The sequence below is a fragment of the Scyliorhinus torazame genome, chromosome 7 (genome assembly GCF_047496885.1).
Source record: "Scyliorhinus torazame isolate Kashiwa2021f chromosome 7, sScyTor2.1, whole genome shotgun sequence".
NCBI classification, from domain to species: Eukaryota; Metazoa; Chordata; class Chondrichthyes; order Carcharhiniformes; family Scyliorhinidae; genus Scyliorhinus; species Scyliorhinus torazame.
In genome coordinates this window covers 132,532,049-132,557,580 of record NC_092713.1, presented here as the reverse complement: position 1 = coordinate 132,557,580, position 25,532 = coordinate 132,532,049, and the positions used below count along the sequence as shown (strand labels likewise).

The 25,532-nt window shown below is 51.6% G+C and overlaps 1 protein-coding gene across 3 annotated transcripts in view; it reads left to right on the top strand.

Moving 5' to 3' along the window:
• Positions 1–25,532, top strand: part of nuf2 (UF2 component of NDC80 kinetochore complex) — an 83,301-nt gene that overhangs the window by 23,545 nt on the left and 34,224 nt on the right. For all 3 annotated transcript variants that reach the window (XM_072511498.1, XM_072511497.1, XM_072511499.1), the window contains exons 6-8: positions 5,066–5,163; positions 13,081–13,154; positions 19,572–19,668. In XM_072511498.1, coding sequence (XP_072367599.1) covers positions 5,066–5,163; positions 13,081–13,154; positions 19,572–19,668 — 269 coding nt within the window. The remainder of the gene's footprint in view (positions 1–5,065; positions 5,164–13,080; positions 13,155–19,571; positions 19,669–25,532) is intronic.

Sequence of the window (25,532 nt, the reverse complement as noted above, 5' to 3'; positions counted from 1 at the left end):
TCCCCATCTAAATTCTGTCTGACTCTGATATAGTCTTGTAATATCGGGGATGCAATGGCATGAATATAGAGCACCTACCTCAAACCACAGCCATCCTCTAAACACCACAGACCTATACAAATACCTTCTTGAGTTTTGTGTGTTGATGTATGTACTCTAGGGTCATCCAAGGTATCATTGAATCAGATCATTGCACTTCTGACAGTGTAAAAAAAATGAAGCTTAGAGCGAGTTCCCTACGACTTGTTGACTCTTGTATGTCCCATTTTACCAACTTCCCACAACATCTCGGAGTGGATTATTAATTCAGAGATTTGTCCTGACCTACAAACATACTGGGCGAAATTCTCCGTTATCGGCGCAAAGTCCGCCGATCGGCGCAAAAAACGGCGCAAATCTGACTTGCGTCACGTCGGAAAAATGGGTCAAAAGTCTCCGACCCGAAATGGGCTAGCAGCGACGTGACGGGATCCGCGCTTGCGCACGTGGTTCACGCCGTGCAGCGTCATACACGCCGCACGGCGTGACGGCTCATAAGGCCACGCTGCTCCCCCCCCCACCCGACCGGAACACCCGACCGGAACACCCGACTGGATGGCTGGCCGCCGCTCAGCCCCGAGGTTCGAGCCACGGGATGTGGAGGCGCTCCTGGACGCAGTGGAGCAGAGGAGGGACGCCCTGTATCCCGGGCACGGCCGCAGAGTTGCCCCACGCCACAGCCGGCGTCTGTGGAGGGAAGTGGCAGAGGCCGTCACCGCTGTGGCCCTGACACCACGGACAGGCACCCAGTGCCACAAGAAGGTGAACGACCTCGTCAGAGCAGGCAGGGTGAGCCTCCCCCATACCCCCCTCCCCCATATCCCCCCTCCCCCATATCCCCCCTCCCCCATATCCCCCCTCCCCCATATCCCCCCTCCCCCATATCCCCCCTCCCCCATATCCCCCCTCCCCCATATCCCCCCTCCCCCATATCCCCCCTCCCCCATATCCCCCCTCCCCCATATCCCCCCTCCCCCATATCCCCCTCCCCCATATCCCCCCTCCCCATATCCCCCCTCCCCCATATCCCCCCTCCCCCATATCCCCCCTCCCCCATATCCCCCCTCCCCCATATCCCCCCTCCCCCATATCCCCCCTCCCCCATATCCCCCCTCCCCCATATCCCCCCTCCCCCATATCCCCCCTCCCCCATATCCCCCCATCCCCCATATCCCCCTCCCCCATATCCCCCTCCCCCATATCCCCCTCCCCCATATCCCCCCTCCCCCATATCCCCCCTTCCCCGTATCCCCCCTCCCCGTATCCCCCCTCCCCGTATCCCCCCTCCCCGTATCCCCCCTCCCCCGTATCCCCCCTCCCCGTATCCCCCCTCCCCGTATCCCCCCTCCCCCGTATCCCCCCTCCCCCGTATCCCCCCTCCCCCGTATCCCCCCTCCCCGTATCCCCCCTCCCCGTATCCCCCCTCCCCCGTATCCCCCCTCCCCGTATCCCCCTCCCCGTATCCCCCTCCCCGTATCCCCCTCCCCGTATCCCCCTCCCCGTATCCCCCCTCCCCGTATCCCCCCTCCCCGTATCCCCCCTCCCCGTATCCCCCCTCCCCGTATCCCCCCTCCCCGTTTCCCCCCTCCCCCGTATCCCCCCTCCCCCGTATCCCCCCTCCCCGTATCCCCCCTCCCCGTATCCCCCCTCCCCGTATCCCCCTCCCCGTATCCCCCCCTCCCCGTATCCCCCCCTCCCCCGTATCCCCCCTCCCCCGTATCCCCCCTCCCCCGTATCCCCCCTCCCCGTATCCCCCCTCCCCGTATCCCCCCTCCCCCGTATCCCCCCTCCCCGTATCCCCCCTCCCCGTATCCCCCCTCTCCCGTATCCCCCCTCCCCGTATCCCCCCCTCCCCCGTATCCCCCCCTCCCCCGTATCCCCCCTCCCCCGTATCCCCCCCTCCCCGTATCCCCCCTCCCCGTATCCCCCCCTCCCCGTATCCCCCCCTCCCCCGTATCCCCCCCTCCCCCGTATCCCCCCTCCCTGTATCCCCCCTCCCCCATATCCCCCCCTCCCCATATCCCCAAGTGAATCCAGCCCTAACCTTAACCTCTGCAATACACGCGCAACCGATGGCGTGCATTCATATACCTGCCTAACAGTGTTGCCTTTTACCCCTGCCACCACCCCTACCCACCCCCCCGCCACAGGAGAAGCGCGCACACAACAATAGGGAGCATGTGAGGACTGGAGGAGGCCCCGCTGATGAGAGGCCACTGACCGAACACGAGGAAAGGGCCCTGGAACTGGCTGGCGGACCTGACGACCGGGAGGTTGCTGATGCAGAGGTCGGGGGCGTACTAGCAAGCGAGCCACCGACAGCCCGTCCCCATATCCCCCCTCCCCAATATCCCCCCTCCCCCATAACAGCTGATCACTGCCTGCGTGCCTAACCATGCATGCTTCATTGTGTATCGCAGGATCAAGCGTCGAGGCACCCATCCCCGCAGATGCAGACCGCCCGCAGGATGCCCCTCGGAGGCCACGGGAGACGGAGAGATCCGGACCCTCCGGCATGCGACGCCCGCAGGATGCCCCTCGGAGGCCACGGGAGACGGAGAGACCCGGACCCTCCGGCATGCGACGCCCGCAGGATGCCCCTCGGAGGCCACGGGAGACGGAGAGACCTGGACCCTCCGGCATGCGACGCCCGCAGGATGCCCCTCGGAGGCCACGGGAGATGGAGAGACCCGGACCCTCCGGCATGCGACGCCCGCAGGATGCCCCTCGCACACCACGGGAGACGGAGAGACCTGGAGCAACAGGGAGACGACACCCCCGTCACGTGCGGGAGCGACGAGGCAGGCGTGTGCCACCCAGCGACGAGGGGGGCAGCCACAGGCCCCCGTCACATCCGAGCCAGGACACCAGTACCCAGGACACCACTACCCAGGACACCACTACCCAGGACACCACTACCCGGGACACCACTACCCGGGACACCCCTACCCGGGACACCACTGCCCAGGACACCCCTACCCGGGACAGCACTACCCAGGAAGACAAAATACCGAACAGTGACTCAGAGTGGATGGGTGGAGACGAACCCCCACCCCAAAGTGCCATGGACTCAGAGTGGGACGAAGAGCACGACCCAACGCCACTGCTGTCACCAACACCCTCCACCATCGCAGAAACACTCACCTCGGTTGGGCACTTTAGTGATGAGGCGTCTGGTACACTCACTGGTGCGCACAACACAGCCGTCCCGGTACAGCAGGTGGAGGTAGGAGCAGCAGAGGGGCCGGGCGGTCGGAGGGCAGCCCAGCCCAAGCGAACATCTGCCGCCCAGATGGATCCCGGGTTCCTGGAGTTACCACACCCACCCATAGATCCGATGCAACCACCGACCCGGAGACGAGCGAAGAGGATGACGGGCGGCTTGCGGCGGCTGCAGTCGCAGGTGGAGGAGTCCACCCGCGTCCAGGAGCTGGAAGTGGTGCCGGTCATGCGTGCCACCCAGGTCGACACCGCACGGGTGGCGTCCGCGGTGGAGGCAATGGGTGCGACGGTGTCAGACATGGGGAACGGTTTGCAAGGCCTGGGGCTTTCCGTGCAGGCGGCGTCTGTGGCCCAGGACATGGCTGCCCTCTCACAGGAGGCCATGAGCCAGTGCCAGTGGCAGAGGCGCTCAACGCCATGGCCCAGTCTCAGCAGTCCATAGCCCAGTCTCAGCTGGCCATGGCCCAGTCTCTGCAGGCCATCGTTGACGGCATCGGCGCCAGTGGCCATGTGCGAGCCGGCGTCGCACTGTCACAGACAGGGTTTGCCAACCCCCTGGGCTCCATGGCTGCAAACCTGCAGACCCCTGTCGATACCAGCACGGGCCTCCAGGACTGGCAGCGCCAGATGTCGGGGGGGCATCGGATGGCCAGTCGGTTCGCATCCCCCACCCATGTAGAGGCCTGGGGGCCATCGGGCACCCCGAGGGAGGAGGAGGTGGTGTGGTCCGTCCCGGCTCCCCCTGTAGGGGAGGTCCCGGAACACCGCGACACCTCGGACTCCCCCCCCCCCCCCCCCCCCCCCCTTCCGTCCCAGGTGCATCGGGTGGGCAACGGGCAGGGCAGGCTGGCAGCTCGCCATCCCAGTCGCCCGGGCCGCAGCCTGGCCCATCTAGGCCAGGACGCCCCAGGAAACGGCCGCCAAAGGGATCCAGTGTCAGAGGGCAGGAATCACAGGAGTCCACCTCCAGTTCTGCTGTACCGTCTGGGGAACCATGTAGCCGTAGTCAAAGGGCCCGTAAGGCCAAACAATTAGACACTGAGTAAGTTGGCACGGGTGCAGGGCACAGATGAGTTTTAGGGGCTAGGGCACGTGCATGAACTCATTTGGTTATTAAAGTCAATGTTACACCTACAGAAGCTACGTTTGTGCTCTGTCCAAAGCGTGCGGGGGTGTCATGTACGTTGAGCGCAAGTGTGTGTGTGAGGGGTGGTCTTACCTCAGCCCCAGGTGAGTCTGCCCCTTCCCCCTGGGCCGCCATCAACATCCCCCCGGGCAGAGGACGGGACCGTGCGCTGCAGTGTCACAGCCGCATGCAGGGATGGTCTGGGTGGATGGTGGTACTGTGGCCATGGGTCAGACATAGTCCAACGATGTGGAGCCAGGAGCTCACCGCAGGGCGGGTTGTCATCATCCTCCATGGCCCACTATTATTACATTTGCGTGGTATGGGAGAAGGTACGATTTTCCATTTTCTGTATTTTATGATAGCAGTAGGTGTTGCTGACAGTTTGTTGATAATTACAATTGATATTGAATGAAGTAAAATGAAGTTAGGAAGTTGAATGGGGGTTAAAGGAAAGAAACAATGCTTTCGAAATTTGATGAGGCAATTGCACTATTTTTTTCAGGTGCACCAGTATGATTAATCTTGCTGCTTGCTTATTTACCTGGATACCAATTTTGGAAACAACTTCAACGTATCTTGCATGTAATTTCACAGAAGCTATGAGTAGGACTCTTATTTTTTCCTATCTTCTCCTTTCTCATTTGCTCACCTGATACATCAACGTTTTCAACAAAGAAACAAAATGTACTATTGTCATCTTGAGTGGCATCATCAACTTTCTTCAGTTCAGAAAAGGAGCTCTAGAGACCTACATGAACCAACAAAAAAGTTTTGTAAGTATCAGCTGTAAATCTAAACTATGTGTGTTGCAAAGTGAATGTAACCAGATTCCTGTAACAATTAGAATGGTTGCTCTTGCACCAAAATATAAGGGAGGATTTAATTAATTATTGTGTGCAGGATTTATATGTTTCCATTTGTACTTGTTTTTTGTCTTGATGTATATTTATCTAATTTTACTTGTGAAGAAGCTACGGATAGTTACAATGTCAGTCGATATAACTACGGGTATATCCCAGAATGGAACCCTGGCTCAACCGTAACTTTTTTAAATAAATGGTGGAGGAACAGAGTCACAGGACCACAAATTAGTTTTTAACATTTAGAAACATGGAAAGTTGGATTATTATGCATTTCCCCTTTACTCCTCCCTTAACTTCACGAATGCACACAGATTTTAAGATTAACATGAATTACAAAGTATATCTTAAACTTTAATGGTCCCATTAACACACAGTATCTTTTAAGCACCCAGATTGGCTGTGGTCAAATACACACACTCTGCTCTGAACCCAAGTTAGCGCCTGTGAATTTCTCCTCTGAGTTCCCCCAGGGAATTCTTGTAGTGTGAGGCACCTTGGGCGGGGGCTGGCGTGAATCCCACCCTCACCGGTTGCCGAATTCTCCGGCACTGGATATTCGGCGGGGCTGGGAATCGCGCCGTGCCGGTTGGCGGGCCCCCCCTGGTGATTCTCTGGCCCGCGATGGGCCGAAGTCCTGCTGCTGGAATGCCTGTCCCGCCGGTGAGAATCAAACCACCTCTCTTACCGGTGGGACAAGGCGGCGCGGGTGGGCTCCGGGGTCCTGGGGGGGGGCGCGGGGCGATCTGGCCCCGGGGGTGCCCCCACGGTGGCCTGGCCCGCGATCATTGCCCACCGATCCGCGGACGGGCCTGTGCCGTGGGGGCACTCTTTTCCTTCTGCCTTCGCCATGGTCTCCACTATGGCGGAGGCGGAAGAGACCCCCTCCACTGCGTATGCGCGGGGTTGCCGTGAGCGGCCGCTGACGCTCCCGCGCATGCGCCGCACGGAAATGTCATTTCTGCACCAGCTGGCGGGGCACCAAAGGCCTTTCCCGCCAGCTGGCGGGGCGGAAATCAGTCCGGCGCGGGCCTAGCCCCTCAAGGTGAGGGCTCGGCCCCTCAAGATGCGGAGAATTCCGCACCTTTGGGGCGGCGCGATGCCGGACTGATTCGCGCCGGTCGGCGGACATCGCGCCGATTGCGGAGAATCCCGCCCCTTATCTCCCTGAACTCCGACTGAGTGATTTCAAATTCCACTTTCAAATGGGCAAACTTTCAAATCTTTTCAAATGCTTTTTCTCAACTACTCTCTTCAAAGATTTGCTTTCAGGTTTTACACCTTTCATTTCACGTTTTCTTTTATCTTAAAGGCTTCCACACAAACTCTGAAATCCAGCCACTGATTTTCTCGATTATCCCAAATAATGTCACTCAAACCTTAGCGCTGTCGCAAATATCTTTCTGGCCTCTCCCAATCCAATTCCTTTTCAACTCTTTGTGACTTTATAGAAAAGTAATCTGTTCTGGTTCCCAGTTTCCCTATCTTGAATTCCAGACTTCTTGGAAACTTCTCTTCATTTCTCTGGTTGCCTTAACTAGCTGCTCTTGAGATGTCTGCGCTTGTTTTCTAAACCATTACTCCATGGTATGGTTTTCTTCAAGCAATGCAGAGAGAGATCTTTCCTCTCTCTAGCTTTCTACCAACTGCTTCGAGCAGAGTTGCAAGAGATGTCTTCTCTCTTACTACCTCATTTCCAACTGCAATGAGTTCAGCCAAAACTAAACTCAAAACCTTTCGTCCTTAAAAGGGCACCCAGTTGCTCAGCAACATTGTGAGTTTATTTACCCGTCACGCCATGGCCCTTTCTAAGCACAATAGAAACACAGTTGTAACTGAATCTAAAAACACCTTTGTCCAGCATGAATCTAACTTATAGGATTTACCCTTCCTTCCACAAAAACATTAAATTAAACCCACTTAAAACTATGGGCACGATCTACTGGCCACGTTGTGCGACGTGGCCGGTAGATGCCTGGTGAGGTCTCCCGTGGTCTTCCTGGAAGCCACTATGCCTTGCGGGATCTAGCCAAGTCCCGCGAGATGGCGCGACAAGAATCCCGCCCACAATGGGCAGGACCAAGTCACATGTGCTTAAGGAGGTTTCAGACCTACTTAAGTGTATTCACCCGAGATGATTGACCTCCAACCACCACAGCCATTTTCCTTTGTGCCAGGTATGACTCCAACCAGTGGAGAGTTTTCCCCTGATTGCCATTGACTCCAGTTTAGCTAGGACTCCTTGATGCCGCACTCGGTCAAATGCTGCCTTGATGTCAAGGGCAGTCACTCTCACCTCTGCATTCAGCTCGTTTGAACCAGGGCTGTAATGAGGTCAGGAGCTGAGTGACCCTGGCGGAACCCAAACTGAGCATCCGTGAGCAGGTTATTGAAAGCACTGTTGATGACAGTGTGTGGTATTGCCCATATGTGTGGGGTTGACATTGCCCATGGGTGGGATGTGGGGGACCCACAAGCTCACGTAGAAATCGGGGCACCTTTTCAAAATGGCAGTCCATCCCTGAGGAGCCGGTCTGGCCAGTGAGTTCACTCCCCAGTGATGAAAATAATTCTAAGTGTCGGCTAAACCGGTGAGAAACTCCCAGGGCACAAAAAAGTGACTTAAGTGGTTAGATAGCGGTAAGGAACTAGCCGACAGTGCTGGCGGTAAACTCCCAGCAAAACCCGCCTCAAATGACACTTATATCCCCTAGCGCCCTATATCCTATTTCTAAAGCTTGCTAATACAAATGAAAACCCTTTAAAACTATCTTTGTTTTCCCAATTCTTTTTTTCTTCCCAATTTAGCGTGGCCAATTCGTCTACTATGCACATTTTGTTTTGGGTTGTGGGGGTGAGATCCATGCAGACTCGGGGAGAATGTGCAAGCTCCACAGGGACAGTGAACCAGGGCCAGGATCAAACCCGGTCCTCGGCACCGTGAGGCAGCAATACCAAACACTGCGCCACCGTGCCGCCCCACTACTTTTGTTTTCCTAACAGATAGAAATTATTTTTCTGAGGATTGTGAAGTAGTCCATTCTTGCGGCCTCCGCCTGTTGCTTTCCTGGTTATTTTTCATTTCCATGATTCGATTTTTACAATAATTTTTCAAAATCATTTCCTGGCAATAGAAGGACAACTTTTCAACTGTTGCTTTCCCATTATCTACATTTTAAAAAAAATTTAGAATACCCAATTCATTTTTTCCAATTAAGGGGCAACTTAGTGTGGCCAGTCCACCTACCCTGCACATCTTTGCGTTGTGGGGGTGAAAACCACGTGGAGAATGTACAAACCCCACACGGACAGTGACCCAGAGCCGGGATCGAACCTGGGACCTCGGCGCCGTGAGGCAGCAGGGCTAATCCACTGCGCCATCGTGCTGCCCTTCCCATTATATACATAATAATAAAAATGTGTTCAGCAATTATTGTTAAACACGGTTGTACAATGGAATTCCAATATGACTTTTGCCGTAATGTACCCTGATTATTTCTAATATTTGTGATCAGCATTATTTTAGTGAATCATTCTGGCAAAGTCACTTGTTAGATTTATCTGCATTGTTGTGCCCGGCGCGGACCCGGGCACAACAGTGGAACCGTGCGCAAGCCCCATATCAGGCTCTGTGTCGGGCATGAAACGTCGCACGAATCACCGAACTTGCTCTGCCTGACCCGACCTGGATCTCTCCCTCACTGGACATGATCCAGTTCTGAATATTTAAATGTGCCTTGCGGCTCATTTAAATTGCCGGACGCTAAATTCACCCAGCGCCCGGGAGAACACCTGGGAGAACTGGCCAGGGTGCCGTTTAGTGGACAAACGTGGACCAGTTGTAACAGCACCTAGGGGGAGGGTCTCCCAAGCCATTAGAGACCCCAGGGCTGTTGGGGGACAGGGCAGGGTGGCACCCTGCCATTTCCCCTGGCACCTGGGCACCTTAGCACAACTAGCATGGCACCCTGGCACTGCCATGGTCCCTCAATGGCACTGCCAGAACGCCAGGTTACCACTGCCAGGAGTGAAGCCCGGGTGGGGGGGGTGGGCTTGCCAGGTAAAGGGTGTGTGATAGGGGTTTCCGAGTGCCTCCCCAAGGTTGGGGTCGGGATGAGGGGGGTCAAAAGTGTGTGTGGGGGGAGATTGGGGCAGCCTTCCTAATGGTGCCCAGACCGGCTGCCGTTGAATGGACGTTAACTTGAGTCGGTTGAATTGCGCCCAAATTGTTGGAAAAGAAACAGAGTTGGCATAAAAGGGTCTTTTCTGGTTCCCAGGATGTGACGAGTGGTGTGCCACATGGATCAGTGCTGGGGCTTCAACTGTTTACAATTCATGTAAATGACTTGGATTTTAAAAAATATGTTTTTATTAAAGATTTTTGTTTTAGAAACTACAAAATAGACAAATCTATACAAACAAACCAAATACAATTTGCAGGCAAAAGATATTAAATGTATCACCAACACACACCAGTTACACCCCCCGCCCCCCCAAACAACTGACAGTGATCAATTCCTTAAAAAGGTTGCCACCTCAGGTCGAATCCCTTGACCAAACCCCTCACAATGTACTTGACCTTCTCTAGGTACAAAAACTTCATCAAATCTCCCAACCATACTGAGGCGCTGGATGGAGATGCCAACCTCCACCCCAGCAGAACCTGCCTCTGGGCAGTCAACAAGGCGAAGGCAGGAACATCCTCCTCCCCACCCATTTGCAAGGAGTCCGACACCCCAAATATGGCAACTAACGGACAGGACTCCAGTTCAATATTTAAAATCGCTGACATAGTGCTCAAACGTAAATGTATGCACGTGATCGGCTGGACCCCCGGAACAGCATCGCATCTAACATTCACCTTCGAGAAGAAACAACTCATCCTAGACTTGGTGAGGTACACCCTAAACAGCACTTTAAGCTCGGTCAAACCCATCCTTGCACAGTTAGATGAGTTCACCCTGCAAAGGGCCTCACTCCACAGCTCATCATATATTATGTCCAACATATTGTCCAACTCCTCCTCCCACCTAGCCTTTACCCCTTACACTGAAGCCGAATCTTCTGCCAGAATTTGCCCATAAATGCCGGATATGCTACCCTCCTCTGACCCCGCAAGCAAAAGGACTCTTTCCATCAGAGATATTGATGCTGCCACGGGGAATGTTGGGAAGATCTGTCAGATATAAACTCTGAACCTGGAGATACCTGAATGAGTCTGGGCCCCAGAGCCCAAACTTCACCGTCAATTCCTCTAGACTGGCAAAACTGCTCCTCCAGAAACGGGTCTCGCAATCTCTACAGCCTCTCCCTACCCACACCCCACAGATGGCATTGAATCTCACCGGCTCGCACAGATGGGGGCCAGCTTCAACATTGGCCCAAGTTTTAAATGTCTGAATTGCCTCAATAACTTTAGAGTGAACGTAACCACTGGACTTGAAGAGTATTTTTGGTGAGAACGCGAGCGAAGCTGTCACCAGTGCCCCCAAACCAGATCCCCTGCACGACCTCGCCTCTTGTCTCCACTCAAGTAGACCCTGGGTCACTACACCAACCTAACACCGTCTCAGCATTCGCCAAAGGGGGGCACTATTTCGCAGGCTGGGTCTGCGCATGGCCGGCAATTCTGACTATCGGCAGCTAGAGTCGGGTGCTTCACGCTACTCAGCTGCTAGCTCCCAACCAAACGGAGGATCGGTGGACGTTTGGTGCTGCATTTTCACTGTAAAACGCCACCGTTCCCATGCTGGCGCGAGGGCATAGCCTCACAGTCGGAGAATCCAGCCCAACAGCTTCCTATTTTCTCTCTCCCTTCCTTCTTAAATTGTGGGGTGACATTTGCTACCTTCCAATCTGCGGAACCTGTAGAATTCTGGAAAATGATCACGAATGCATCAACTATCTCCACAGATATCTCTTTCGACACTCTGGGATATAGAATTGTAGATCCCTGGGACTGATCAACTTTCAGGACCATTAATTTCTCTGATACAACCTTCTTACTAATTTCCGTCAATTCCTCATCCACTCTCCCCTCCTCCGCCCCCAAATCCCTTGGCTCTCTAATTCTGGTAGATTTCTCATATCTTCTTAGGTGAAGACAGACACAATGTAATATTTTAGCTTTTCTGACATTTCTATGTTTCCCGTTATCATAGATTATCATAGAGTTTACAGTGCAGAAGGAGGCCATTCGGCCCATCGAGTCTGCACCGGCTCTTGGAAAGAGCACCCTACCCAAGGTCAACACCTCCACCCTATCCCCATTACCCAGTAACCCCACCCAACACTAAGGGCAATTTTGGACACTCAGGGCAATTTATCATGGCCAATCTACCTAACCTGCACATCTTTGGACTGTGGGAGGAAACCGGAGCACCCGGAGGAAACCCACGCACACATGGGGAGGATGTGCAGACTCCGCACAGACAGTGACCCAAGCCGGAATCGAACCTGGGACCCTGGAGCTGTGAAGCAATTGTGCTATCCACAATGCTACCGTGCTGCCCGTTATAACTCTGACTCTGCCTGCAATTTGCCTTAAACAAACATTTCCGTTATATATACCTATAGGAGCTTTTACAGGCCTTTTTAAATGTTTTTTGCTAGTTTGCATTCATATTCTACTCTCCCCCATCTTTATCAGTTTCTTGATTCTCCTTTGCTATATTCTTAAATCCTCCCAAACCTCAGGTTTACTATTTCTGGCCAATTTATAGGTCTTTTCTTTTAATCTTATAAAATTCTTTATTGCTTTGTTAGCCATAATTGACTGACTTTTCTTTGGGTTTTGTACATGAAATGAATGTACAGTTGCCATAAGCTTTGTAATAATTGTTTAATGACTATCTGTTGCCTGTGTTCTACCATACCTTTCAGTGTATTTTTCCAAAGAGAACTGCTGGAAAATCTCAGCAGGTCCGGCGAAAAGAGAAAACGTTTCAAGCCCAGATGGCCCTTTGTCAAAGGTTATCTGGACTCGAAATATCAGCTCTTTTCTATCCCTACAGATGCTACCAGACCTGCCGAGTTTTTCCAGCATTTTCTCTGGTTTCAGATTCCAGCACCCACAGTAATTTGCTTTTATCCAATGTATTTTCCCAATTCCGTTCAACCAATTTGACCCTCGTACCGTTATAATTTCCTTTGTTTGTTCAAATTTAACACCCTGTCTTCAGATTGAACTACCTCATTTTCAAACACAATATAAAATTCTATCATATTATGGCCACTCATTCATAAAGGTTATTTTGAAATATTATTAATTAGCCTTTTTTCATTATGTAAGACTAGGTCCAAAATAGCCTCTTCTCTCGTTGGCTACTCAACATGCTGCTGTAGAAAACCATCCCTAACACACTCCAGAAATTTGTCCACCAGTGCTCATTAGGTTTATCCAGTCCATATGCAGATTGATATCACCCATGATTACTGTATTACCCATTCTACATGCTTCTCTAATCTCCTGGTTCATAACATGCAACATGCATCACAATACCACTACTGTTTGAGGCCTATAAACAACTCCTACCAATGTTTGCTGTATGGAATGGATGGGATGTCCTTTTTCCTGTACCCTGTACCACACCTCTAAATTTCGACGGTTATGACCGTAACTCTGTTTCTTTCCCTGCAGATACTGCCTGACCTGCTGAGTATTTGTAACATTTTATTTTTATTCTACTACATGTGTCACTATGATGTCTTTGTGATTATTCGGACTAGGGACCAGTACAATAAGTGTTTCTTGAACAAAATAGCCTCTACTACAAGTTGCAAAAATAAAAGTCTAATAGAAAAGTTGACCTATGTACTTGTTCCCCAAAGAAATTGAATCTGGAGATGATGCAGCAGATGGTTTCATCAAGTGAAGAAATGAAATACAAAATTGAAAGTCTTACGTAAGTGCATCCTAATGCAATTCAACCTGTTAAAGGCAAAATAATGTATAATCAGATTCTGCTCTGTAGACATGTCTCAACGTGTTCCAGTATTGGCATATGTGTGAACAAAATAAGTTTTGGTAGTGCTTGCATACCGCTGCATTGCAAGTCTGCAGATATCTTATAGTGACATTTCATGCTGAACAAAATCCAAATGATCATGGCTGGAATATTCAATCAGAACTGGTGAAAGTTGTTCTGTGTTCCGCCTTAGACAAAAAGAGTTTCTCTGGAAAAATTATCTACATTTAAGATAAGCACACGTAGTATATTCCCTACACCATGAGTTAAGCAAGGATAGTAACTGCATATACTGTATTATTTGGAAGAAATATTGTAAAAGTATCATAGGGACGCATTTTAATAGAAATATCACAGAGATGATGCAGCCCAAAGGGTACAATTCTAAAGGGGATGCAGGAGCAAAGAAATCTTGGTGAATGCGTGTGTGAATCATTGAATGTGCTAGGATAAATTGAACGAGCAGTTAATAAAGCTTACAGTATCCTCGGTTTTGTCAATGTACAATGTCATGGAGGATGCAGCAGGCCACCACAATGTGGCAGTCCCTCCTCGCGCTATATTGGAGGTTCCTTCCAGAGTGGTTGAGGCACCTGAACCGCATCTTCAAGACGCAGTGCATTCGGGTCATAGAGTACAAAAGCAAGGAAATTGTGTCAAACATGTATGAAACACTGAATCGTCCTCAACTGTTATGTCTAATTCTGGATACCACACTCGGAAGGATGTAAAAGTGTTAAGAGAGGGTGCAAAAACTATTCCTGGGAGAAAAGAAGGTTGAGAGGAGGTTTGATAGAAGTATTTAAAATCACAAGATATCTGGGCCGAGTAGATGGGGAGAATTCTTCCCAGTGGGAAGAATTGAGAACCCAAGGCACAGATTTAAGGTAATTGGCAAAAGAGGTAATGACATGAGGAAAGTCATTTTCATGCAGTGAATGGTTGGGATCTGCCTGAGTGAGGTGCGATCGAAGCATTGAAGAGGGAATTGGTTTATTACCTGAAAAGGAAGAATGTGCAGGGGTATGGGAGAAGTTTGGGGAGTGGCACTAGGCTAACTACTTCAGAGGGCCAGCAGAGTTGGCCAATTGACCACCTCCTGTGCTCTAATCATTCAATGATTCTATGAAAATACTGCTGTGCTTGTACATTGACTGAAGTACCATGGGCAGGATTCTCAGTTGGCTGACGCTGGAATTGGGAAATGCAATTGGGCGGAGAATCACGCGACAGGCGGAAATCGAGGCCAGCACCAGGCGCCCTGCTGAATGACATGTTCTGGTGCCTCGACAGCGGTGTGAATGCATTCTACGCCGCATGTACAGTAAACGGCGTTGGCGTATCATTAATGACCCCATCCCGGTATTCTGCCGGGCTCCCGCAATGCACCGCCCTCCGCCAGGAGGAATTACTGACTGCAAGGCTCACTTATGACTTAAAACATCGGGAAACAGGCGCAGTGGCTGTTGAGGGAGAGAGCGGAGGTAGCTCATGTTCCCAGGGGAGTGACCATGGGCTGCTGGTCCTGCCACTGGCATGGCAGGGGCTGGGGAGGGGTGTTGGGGTGCGTCTGCCAGGGCGGGGAGGAGTAACGGGAGGTGGCATGGGTATGGGTCTTCACATCAGGATGACCCCTCTGGGATCAGGGTGTCCAGGCACGGATTGCCGTGGCCTGCAAGATAGCCACCCTGCTGTGCACCCCACTGACCGCCCGCTGGGCCAGTGGTTGAGTAGAGCAACACCGGCCATATGGGTCCACTCCTGCCCTCCCCACACCCCAAACCCTCCCTCGACCCCATCCAACCCGCAACCGTGCGCCAGCCACTGGCAGGGCATCACGCGGCCCTCCCAAGGGGAACACACATGGTAGCCCCTACAGGAGGACGCCGGATGAGATCCACAGAACCTCCGCCGGCATGGGTAACGTTAGCCACCGGTACCCCTGCCGACAGGGAAGGGTGCCGGGGCCAGAGGCCTCTGTGGTGCCGGGCACCGATGGGGCCAGGGGTGCGATGCGGAGGACAGAGTGCCGTGGGACGGCCGGGCGTGGGGATGGAGAAGAGGGGAAGGGAATATGTGGGGGCAGGGGCTGCAGTGCAGACCAGGGCCACAGTGTAACCCCTTGGACCTGATTGGGCACGGGGGTACGTACCATGCTAACATGTCTGCCTTTCATCCCCTATAGACAATGGATGTTGGAATTCAACTCTGAATAGTTACTATCACCCAAGCTGCTGCAGCAGTGGCGATGCACTGAGGCTGTATGAGCAGGAGCTGCTTGGGGAGGAACTTGCAGCAGCGGAGCCTGCCCCAGAGGACCAGGAGCCAGCCGGTGAGGATGGAGATCTGGCTGCCCAACAGGCAAAGTAGGAGGTGCGGAATTAGGCCTAGTGTGTACCGGCAGTGCCTGTCATTCAAGGACCTACCGGGCCAGCATGTCATTGAAGACTCCGGCTGAGCAGGGGGACAGCATGGCATATCTGTCAGATTATGGCGCACCTGGAAACGCGGGGGTAAGGGGGAGCACAACTCGTCCCGCGGTGACCATCAAGGTGACGGTCGCCCTGGACATTTTCGTTATGGAGTCCACCCAGGCACCGAGTGGTGACCTGTCTGGGATCTTGCAGACCTTGGTGCACAGATGCATCCGTGCCATCACTGAGGCCCTGTATGCCCATTCGGCACAATATATCAGGTTCAATGTGGATCGAGACCAATTGCATTTCCCAATTCCAGCGTCAGCCAACTGAGAATCCTGCCCATGGTACTTCAGTCAATGTACAAGCACAGCAGTATTTTCATAGAATCATTGAATGATTAGAGCACAGGAGGAGGTCAATTGGCCAACTCTGCTGGCCCTCTGAAGTAGTTAGCCTAGTGCCACTCCCCAAACTTCTCCCATACCCCTGCACATTCTTCCTTTTCAGGTAATAAACCAATTCCCTCTTCAATGCTTCGATCGCACCTCACTCAGGCAGATCCCAACCATTCACTGCATGAAAATGACTTTCCTCATGTCATTACCTCTTTTGCCAATTACCTTAAATCTGTGCCTTGGGTTCTCAATTCTTCCCACTGGGAAGAATTCTCCCCATCTACTCGGCCCAGATATCTTGTGATTTTAAATACTTCTATCAAACCTCCCCTCAACCTTCTTTTCTCCCAGGAATAGTTTTTGCACCCTCTCTTAACACTTTTACATCCTTCCGAGTGTGGTATCCAGAATTAGACATAACAGTTGAGGACGATTCAGTGTTTCATACATGTTTGACACAATTTCCTTGCTTTTGTACTCTATGACCCGAATGCACTGCGCCTTGAAGATGCGGTTCAGGTGCCTCAACCACTCTGGAAGGACCCTCCAATATAGCGCGAGGAGGGACTGCCACATTGTGGTGGCCTGCTGCATCCTCCATGAAATTGAGGGGGATGAACGCCTGGCATAGTCCGATGAGGAAGATGTGAGGGAAACCAGATTGGTCAGGGCATGGAGAGGAGGCCACACAACGTGTGCACCTGGGCCGGTGCACATGGGACACTCTAATCACCACCAGGTTGGGTGACTAGGGGTCCTGGCCAACGGCGGTGCGACCATCTTACCCCGGTGGCCTTGACATTGATCGTAATGAAGTGCTTCGAGAGGTTGGTCATGAGGCACATGAACTTCATACTCCCAGAATGCCTAGATTCACTTCAATTCACATACCGCCACAACCGGTCCATAGCAGACGCCATCTCCCTGGCGCTACACACATCCCTAGAACATCTCGACGCCAAGGATTCCTACATCAGACTCCTATTTACTGACTACAGCTCTGCCTTCAACATCATAATCCCTGCCAAGCTCATATCAAAGCTCCAAAACCGAGGACTTGGCTCCTCACTCTGCAACTGGATCCTCGGCTTTCTGATACATAGTATCAGTAAGGATAAACAACAACACCTCCACGATAGTCCTCAAGACAGAGGCCCCACAAGGCTGCGTACTTAGCCCCCTACTATACTCCCTATACACACACGACTGCGTGACAAAATCTGGCTCCAACTCCATCTACAAGTTTGCTGGCGACACAACCGTAGTCGGTCAGATCTCAAACAACGATGAGTCAGAATACAGGAGGGAGATAGAGAACCTAGAGGAGTGCTGTAATGACAGCAATCTCTCCTCAATGTCAGCAAAACTAAAGAGCGGGTCATTGACTTCAGGAAACAAAGTATCGTACAATGGGGCCGAAGTGGAGATGGTTGACAGCTTCAAATTCCTAGGTGTGCGCATCACCAGCAATCTGTCCTGGTCCACCCAGGTCGACGCTACGACCAAGAAAGTACGACAGCGCCTATACTTCTTCAGGAAACTAAGGAAATTTGGCATGTCCACATTGACTCTTGCCAACTTTTACAGATGCAACATAGAAAGCATCCTATCTGACTGCATTACAGCCTGGTATGGCAATTGCTTGGCTTAAGACTGTAAGAAACGACAGAGTCTTGAACATCGCTCAGTCCATCACGCAAATCCGCCGCCCATCCATTGACTCTGTCTACAACTTCTGCTGCCTTGGGAAAGCGGGCAGCATAATCAACGGCCCCTCCCACCCGGCTTATTCACTCTTCCAACTTCTTCCATCGGGCAGGAGATACAAAGGTCTGAGAACATTCACGAACAGATTCAAAAACAGCTTCTTCCCTGCTGTTACCAGACTCCTAAACAACCCTCTTATGGACTGACCTGATATCTTCACACATCTTCTCGACTGAGTAGTGCTACACTCCTGTATGCTTCACCTGATGCATGTGTCTATGTATTTGAAAAGACATAGAATTTACAGTGCAGAAGGAGGCCATTTAGCCCATCAAGTCTGCACCGGCCCTTGGAAAGAGCACCCGATTTAAGCCCACACCTGCGCCCCATACCTGTAACGCAGCAACATCACCCAACCCTTTGGACATTAAGGGCAATTTAGCATGGCCAATTCACCTAATCCGCACATCTTTGGACTGTGGGAGGAAACTGGAGCACCTGGAGGAAACTCACGCAGACACGGGGAAAACGTGCAGACTCTGCAGACAGTGACCCAAGCCTGGAATCGAACCTGGGACCCTGGAGCTGTGAAGCGTCAGTGCTACCCACTGTACTACTGTGCCACCATTTGCATTGTGTATTTTAGTTTATCTCCATGTATTTACTTTTCATGTATGGAATCTGTCTGAAACTATGCGAAGAACAATACTTTTCACTGTACTTCGGTACACATGACAATAAACAAATCCAATCCAATGCCAGCTGGCTATTCCATCAGACGATCCCACCCAACCCCTGGTGTGGCGTGGGTGGGGAGTGGAATGAGAGGGGTGTACCATGGCTGACCTGGGGGCCCTGGACGTGCCCACCTTCAGCGGGGCTGGAGCGGGGGAAACAGAAGGGCCCGCTTCTTCGCCACGTGTTATAGGGACACTGAAACTCAGTGGAGGCTCATTTGGTTCCCTGATACCAAACTCTGCCTCAGTGACTGCCCTCACCGGCGCCCTGAGGAGGTCTAATAGCTTTTTCTGGCACTGCTGTCCAGTCCTGGCCGTGAGGCCCACAGCGTTCACAGCCTCTGCCATCTGTGCCTAAGCCTGGTGTACGGCATCGAGTGGCAGCCTCCTTCCCACTCTGGTGCTGCTCTTCTTGCTGCCATCTTGTTGGCTGGAATGAGTGTGTGTTCGGTGTGGAGTGCTGAAATGCGGCTGCAGCTTGTCAGCCTCTCGAGTGTCAATCCTGACCTTGGTGAATCGGACACTATTTTTCATTGGAACTGCTCTGGTTCCACGTGGCACCCATTAACGCATTCTGAATTGCTCCAGGACTGGCGCCGCTTCAGTGGTCGTAGAACGTCATCGATTCAGTCCTGGCATCAGTACTTCGTCTCTTAAATGGTGAATCCGGCCCCACATCTTCTCAGCATATTGCTATTTTTTATTTTTTGAAAAAATCTGCATTTACAAATATTACCTCAGTAATTATACTGCTGTTGATATCCTACAGGTATCTGGTTATGTAAATTAATTTTTATCCTATGTTTTAATGTAAAGTATTAATTGGCTCTTCAAGTATGGCATCGCAAAACTGAGCAATTTGGTGGCATATTTAGACTGGTAAATTTGTATCTTGATCCAGCATTTTATGAACAGGTTTTTAACTGAAGAACTGCCACTTGAGCCACCTATTTTTAAAAGTACAGTGAAATAGATTGGTACCTACTGTATTACTTCTGTGTACTCTGAATTTGGTTTCCATGATCCGATAAAACTATGTGTAAATTTCATAGAGATATAAAACCAATTCATGTCAGAAACCATTAATTTTGGCAGTACCATACCACCTGAACAAAAGGCAAAGATTGACTTGCTGTCTGCGGACATTTCAGAATTGCAACAAGTCCTAAACCATGAATATCGTCTCAAACAAGTAAGTATGCTCTAGTTCAATAAGGTATGTGCAGATTCTCCCTCTGTACTAATACGCAGAAATAACATGACTTAATACTGCTTGAATCCTAAAGTGCTCCATAACCAATTAATTTTAAGAGAATAATTACTATTCTGTAGAATACTGCAGCCAGGTGCACACCAAATTCCCACAGGCAGAAAATAGCTGAATCGGGGGCAGCACGGTGGTGCAGTGGTTAGCACTGCTGCTTCATGGCGCCCAGCACCTGGGTTCGATCCCGGCCCTGGATTACTGTCCGAGTGAAGTTTGCACATTCTCCCGTGTCTGCGTGGGTCTCACCCCCACAACCCAAAAAGATGTGCAGGGTAGGTGAATTGGCCAAGCTAAATTGCCCTTTAATTGGGAAAAAAAGAATTGGGTACTCTAAATTTATTTTAAAAAAGAAGAAAATAGATGAATTGAAGGGAAGGAAGGTGTAAAAATGTGGGATGAAATTTAATGGTTTTTTGGGGAATATATTTAAATTTAAAAAAAACAAACATTTTAAATGTACTACACAACAAAGTAAAACAACAAACTTAAAAAACCCCAAACCACCATCCCCCATCCCCCATCCTTCAATACCCCAATAAATCAGAGAAAACGCAACCCCCCCCCCCCCCCCCCCCCCCAACCCCACACCTCAGCAGCTGACGGAAAACAGTTCTTTAAAGTGTCATATAAACAGACCCCATCTCTTGTGGAACCGCTCACTCCCCCCCCCACCCCACCCCCACCCCCCGCCCAACCCACCCAAATGAACTTAAAGTACAGGAGTCCCATCAAGTCCCCCAGCCATATTGAGGCACAGGTCAGAGAGACTGACCTCCACCCCAAAAGTATCCGCTTGCGAGTAATCATCGAGCTGAAGGCTAAAACATCTGCTCCCGCTCCCATCTGAAGCGCCGGCAAGTCCGACACCCCAAATATGGCCCCAAAGGGACTGGGCTCCAAATCCATATGAAGGATCGCCGACATAGTGCTGGAAAGCGACCTCCAGAATTTCTCCAACTTCGGGCAGAACCAGAACAAATGTACATGATTGGTCGGGCCCTCCCAGACTGCTCACAAATGCCCTCCACCTCCACCTCCTCAAACTACCGGCTCATCCTCAGCTTCATCAGGTGCGCTGTAAGTACTACACTGTAAGTACTATTACCTTGAGCTGTACCTACTCCAGCTTCACATATGAGGTTGAGGCATTCGCCATCCACAGCACCTCACACCACATCCCCGGCACCTCCTCCCACTTGGCCTTAATCCCCTCCAGCGACACCAATCCTCCTCCAAAATCCTCCTGTAGATCACCAAGATAACCGCACACACCCTACCCCCCAGCCCCATCACTGACAGCACCCCCTCCAACAACAAATAGGATGATGCACCGGAAAAGTCGAGAAATCCCGCACCTGGATATACCTAAAAGGCCTCTGCTGCGGAATCCCAAACCTCCCCATCAGCTCCTCCAAACGTGAGAATCGCTATTGTAGAAATAAGTTCTTACCTTCCATCACCCCCACCCCGCTGCTCCCATCCTGGAAACCTAGCATCCAGCCATGTCGGCTCAAGCCCATGATTCCCTTAGATTGGCATCGACTTTGACCCTGCCCCTAACCTAAAGTGGTGCGAAAATTGCCTCCATATCTTCAACATGGCCACCACCACTAGACTCTCCGAATATTTCCCTGGGGCAAACAGGAGCGGCGCCACTGCCAACATCCGCAACCTCGACCCATTAAAAGAGCCTGCCACCATCTTCACACACACAGCCTCTGACTCCCTACTTTAACCCCGCATTTTCTCAGCGTTCACCGCCCAATAATAATACTCGGGTTCAGAAGGGCCAGGCCCCCTGGCTGCTGCCCTCTCTGAAGCACCGTTTTCCGAATCGCCTGCACCTGGCTCTGTAAATTGAATTTCATGAGCCCAGTGGGCTGGGTCAAGACGGATTTGCTGGAATTCAATTTACGGAGCTGGGCCCAGTTTTGAGCTGCCTGCAGCCCCAAATACCAAAAGTGGGTAGTCATCATCCAAAATAGCAACCTCCACCCCTCCAAACCAGCTCCTGCCCCCAGAGAAGACACCAAAAATCATTCATTCTTTTCCAGATTCAGCTTATAACCTGAAAAAGCCCGAATCTCCTGAGCAGCCCCATTATATAGAATCATAGAATTTATACTGCAGAAGGAGGCCATTTGGCCCATCGAGTCTGCACCGGCCCTTGGAAAGAGCACCCTACCCAAGCCCACATCTCCACCCTATCCCGGTAACCCAGTAATCCCACCAATCCTTTTTGGACACTAAGGGCAATTTAGCATGGCCAATCCACTTAACCTGCACGTCTTTGGACTGGGAGAAAACCGGAACACCTGGAGGAAACCCACGCAGACACTGGGAGAACGTGCAGACTCCGCACAGACAGTGACCCAATGGAATGGAACCTGGGACCCTGGAGCTGTGAAGCAACTGTGCTAACCACTGTGCTACCGTGCTGCCCACCCAAGAACCCAGGTTGGAGATGTAGAACAAATCATCTGCATACAAGACACCCTGTGCTCCATACCCCCCTCACTATCCCCTTCCACTTATCCAAGCACCTCAACGCAATGGCCAAGGGCTCTTTTGCCAGCGCAAACAGGAGGGAGGACATGGGACACCCCTAACTTGTTCCCCTATGTTACCAAAAGTACATCAAATTCACCTCATTCTTGCGCACATTCGCCTTTGGTTCTCTTTATAACAATTTGACCCACGGCACAAACCTAGGCCCAATCCCAAACCTCTCCAACACTGCAAACAAATATCTCCACACTACACGGTTAAATGCCTTCTCCGTGTCCATGCCACCACCACCACCTCCGTGTCCTTCCCTTCTGCTGGAGAAAGCATCACATTTAACAAACGCGGCACGTTTGAGGCCAACTGCCTATTTTCACAAAACCCATCTGATTTGTCCAATCACTTGCAGGAGGCACACTTCCAACCTAAGCGTCAACACCTTGGCAAGAATCTTGGCATACACTTTTCGCAGAGATATTGGCCTATACTACCCACACTCCATTGGTTCCTTATCCTTTTTTGAAAAAAAGCAAAATGGATGCATGTCCCATCGTCTCTGGGAGTGCTCCCTTAGCCAAAGCATCTTGAAACATCTCCACCAGCAGCGACGCCAGTCTATCCAAAACTTTTTATAAAACTCAGGAATCCATCTGACCCCGGCGCCTTGCCTGTTTGCATCTTCCCTATCGCCTCCCGAACCTCCTCAATCCCAGCCCTGGACTCTCCTACTCTAGGACACCACAACCCCCCCTCCCCCAAAAAAAAAGTCGCCCATACCCTACACAGTGTTTTAGAAAATTCCTCAAATGCCTTGTTTGCCTCCTGCAGCGCCATCACCAATTCCCCTGCCCCATCCCGAACCAGAATAATCTCTTGTGCAGTTGCCTGACGGCGGATCTGGCCCACCAGCAAGTGACTGTTCGCCTCCCCATATTCATATACCACCCCCTTCGCCTGACTTAACTGCCGGAACGCCTTTTGTGTGGACAGAAGGTTAACCGTGCCTGCAATTCCTTTCTCCTCACTCGAAGTTCTGGAATGGGATCCTCCACATACTTTCCATTCACTTCCAAGATTTCCTCCAACAGCTGCTGCGCTCCTCTCTTGCCTCCCTGTCCACCTGAGACTTAAATGAGATGATCTCGCCCCTTACCACCGCCTTCAGTGCCTCCCAGACCACCGATGGCAGGACTTCCCCGTTCCTATTGAACCCCACAGTCATCAATCACCTTTCCCACCTTTGCACAAGAATTCAGGTCTGCAAGCAGCCCCACATCCAACCTCCACGCTGGTCTGTGGCTTCACATCCTCCCAAGACCACATCCACCAAATGCAGAACATGATCCAAAATAACAATCGGCGACAATGACTTCCCCCTAATAAACAAGTAGATCCCTGAGTACACATTATGCACCGGTGAAAAGAAGGAATACTCACTACACCGTGGATGCAGAAATCGCCATGGTTAGACCGATCCAACTTCGGATAAGTTCCCACCCAGAATTAACTAGTGCGTATTCAAATTCGTATTGCAGCCACCATCCTCTTCATAAACCCTATGTCATCCCAATTCGGGGCATACACGCTGACCAACACCACCAGCCCCCCCCTCCAAAGCACCCGTTACTGTAACGTTAATGCCCCCTTGTTCTGCCACCATCTGCTCCATCTGAAACCTAACTCTTCTTAGCCTCCGTATCGATTAGCTCTCCCCTGGAGCCCTGTTATTAAAGCCCGAGGGGAACAACTGACTCACCCAGCTCAGCCAAAACCCACCTCGTCCTTCACCCTCAAGTGGGTCTCCTGCGACTGCACTATGTAGACTCTCAAGCTGTTCAAATGCGAGGGCACTGCCGCTCACTTCAGCGGTCCACCCAACCCCTGCACGTTCCACATTACCATTCGGACCGTGGTCCCCCCTCCCTGGCCCGTCAGTCATGATCACTGCTCGCCCTGCCCAGAAAGTGGGACCCAACCCATCCCCCCCCCCTCTTCCCTCTTCCCAGAAACCCTCCAGCCACTTCCCCTCGAAACCACTTCTCTCTGCATAATCCCCCCTCCACCATTCACACCGCCCAGGCCCATCGAAACTGGTCCACACAGGTTCCGATGGCCGCGGCCCCACACCCACCAACAACACTACCTCATTCCCGTTCACAAGCCAACTTGCATTTGCTAGCGAAGTGGCCCCTGGCAGAGCGCCCCCCCCCACACACACACATACACAATACCGAAAAACCAACATAAAGACCCCCATACTTAATCTTTCCAAACAATCCAACATAATAGACGGCCAAACAAAGAGTAACTAATTCCAACACATTACCCCAATATTCCAAAACCATCCCCTCACAACCAACACATGAAGAAAAATGAAGTCCATATTCTATTGAGTCCCAGTCCTTCAGCCTTCACAATCGTCTCCCCTGTCTCAGAGTAGTAGTCCGTGGAGTTGTGTGTATGCCTTAACTCTAGGTAGACCACCTCAAACCACATGGTTGCTCTTGTGCAACGCCTCCTGTGTCCTGTTGAAGGCCACCACCATCTTGCCAGCTCCACCATGACATCTTCGTATTTACGAATACCACTGCCTTCCCACTTCACCTCTCGATTCTGCTTTGCCCATCTCAGCACTTTCTCCTTCACCTGGTAGCTATGAAAGCAGATTATCACAGCTCTTGGTGGTTCATTCGCCTTTGGCTTGGTCCGGAGCGACCGGTGAACCCTATCCAGCTCATAGAGGGGGGTTCCTCTTCCTTACCCAACAACTTGGCGAACAACTCCGCAAAGTACTCAGTCGGCCTCCAGTGCTCCAACCCTTCAGATCTGCAGATTCTGCCTTCGTGACCTGTTCGCCAGGTCCCCCACTTTGGCTCTGAGCCCTTTATTATTCTCGTCCACCTTCCGCAGCTCCTTTCCATTGAGGTGAACTGATCGCTGTGCCGCGACAATGCCTCCACCACCCCCTTCAACACCTCTCCTTGCTCCCGCACCACCATTGACCTCTTCCCAGGAGCCTCCTTTATCGGGGTCAGCGTATCATCTACGAACTCCTTGAGCGAGGCCGTCATCTCCTTCTGATGCCTATTGAAATGCTTGGTGAACTGCGTTCAAATTCCAGCGGCATCACCTCAGCGAGCTTGTCCATTGTAATGGACGCAGCCCCACCCGGCAAGCTTGCTCCCACCATCTTTCCTCCCACAGAACTCCGCACCTAATTCGAGCTCTCAAGCACACTATCGCTCACACCTTTTCAATCCGTATTTTCTGTTGCTTTTCTGACA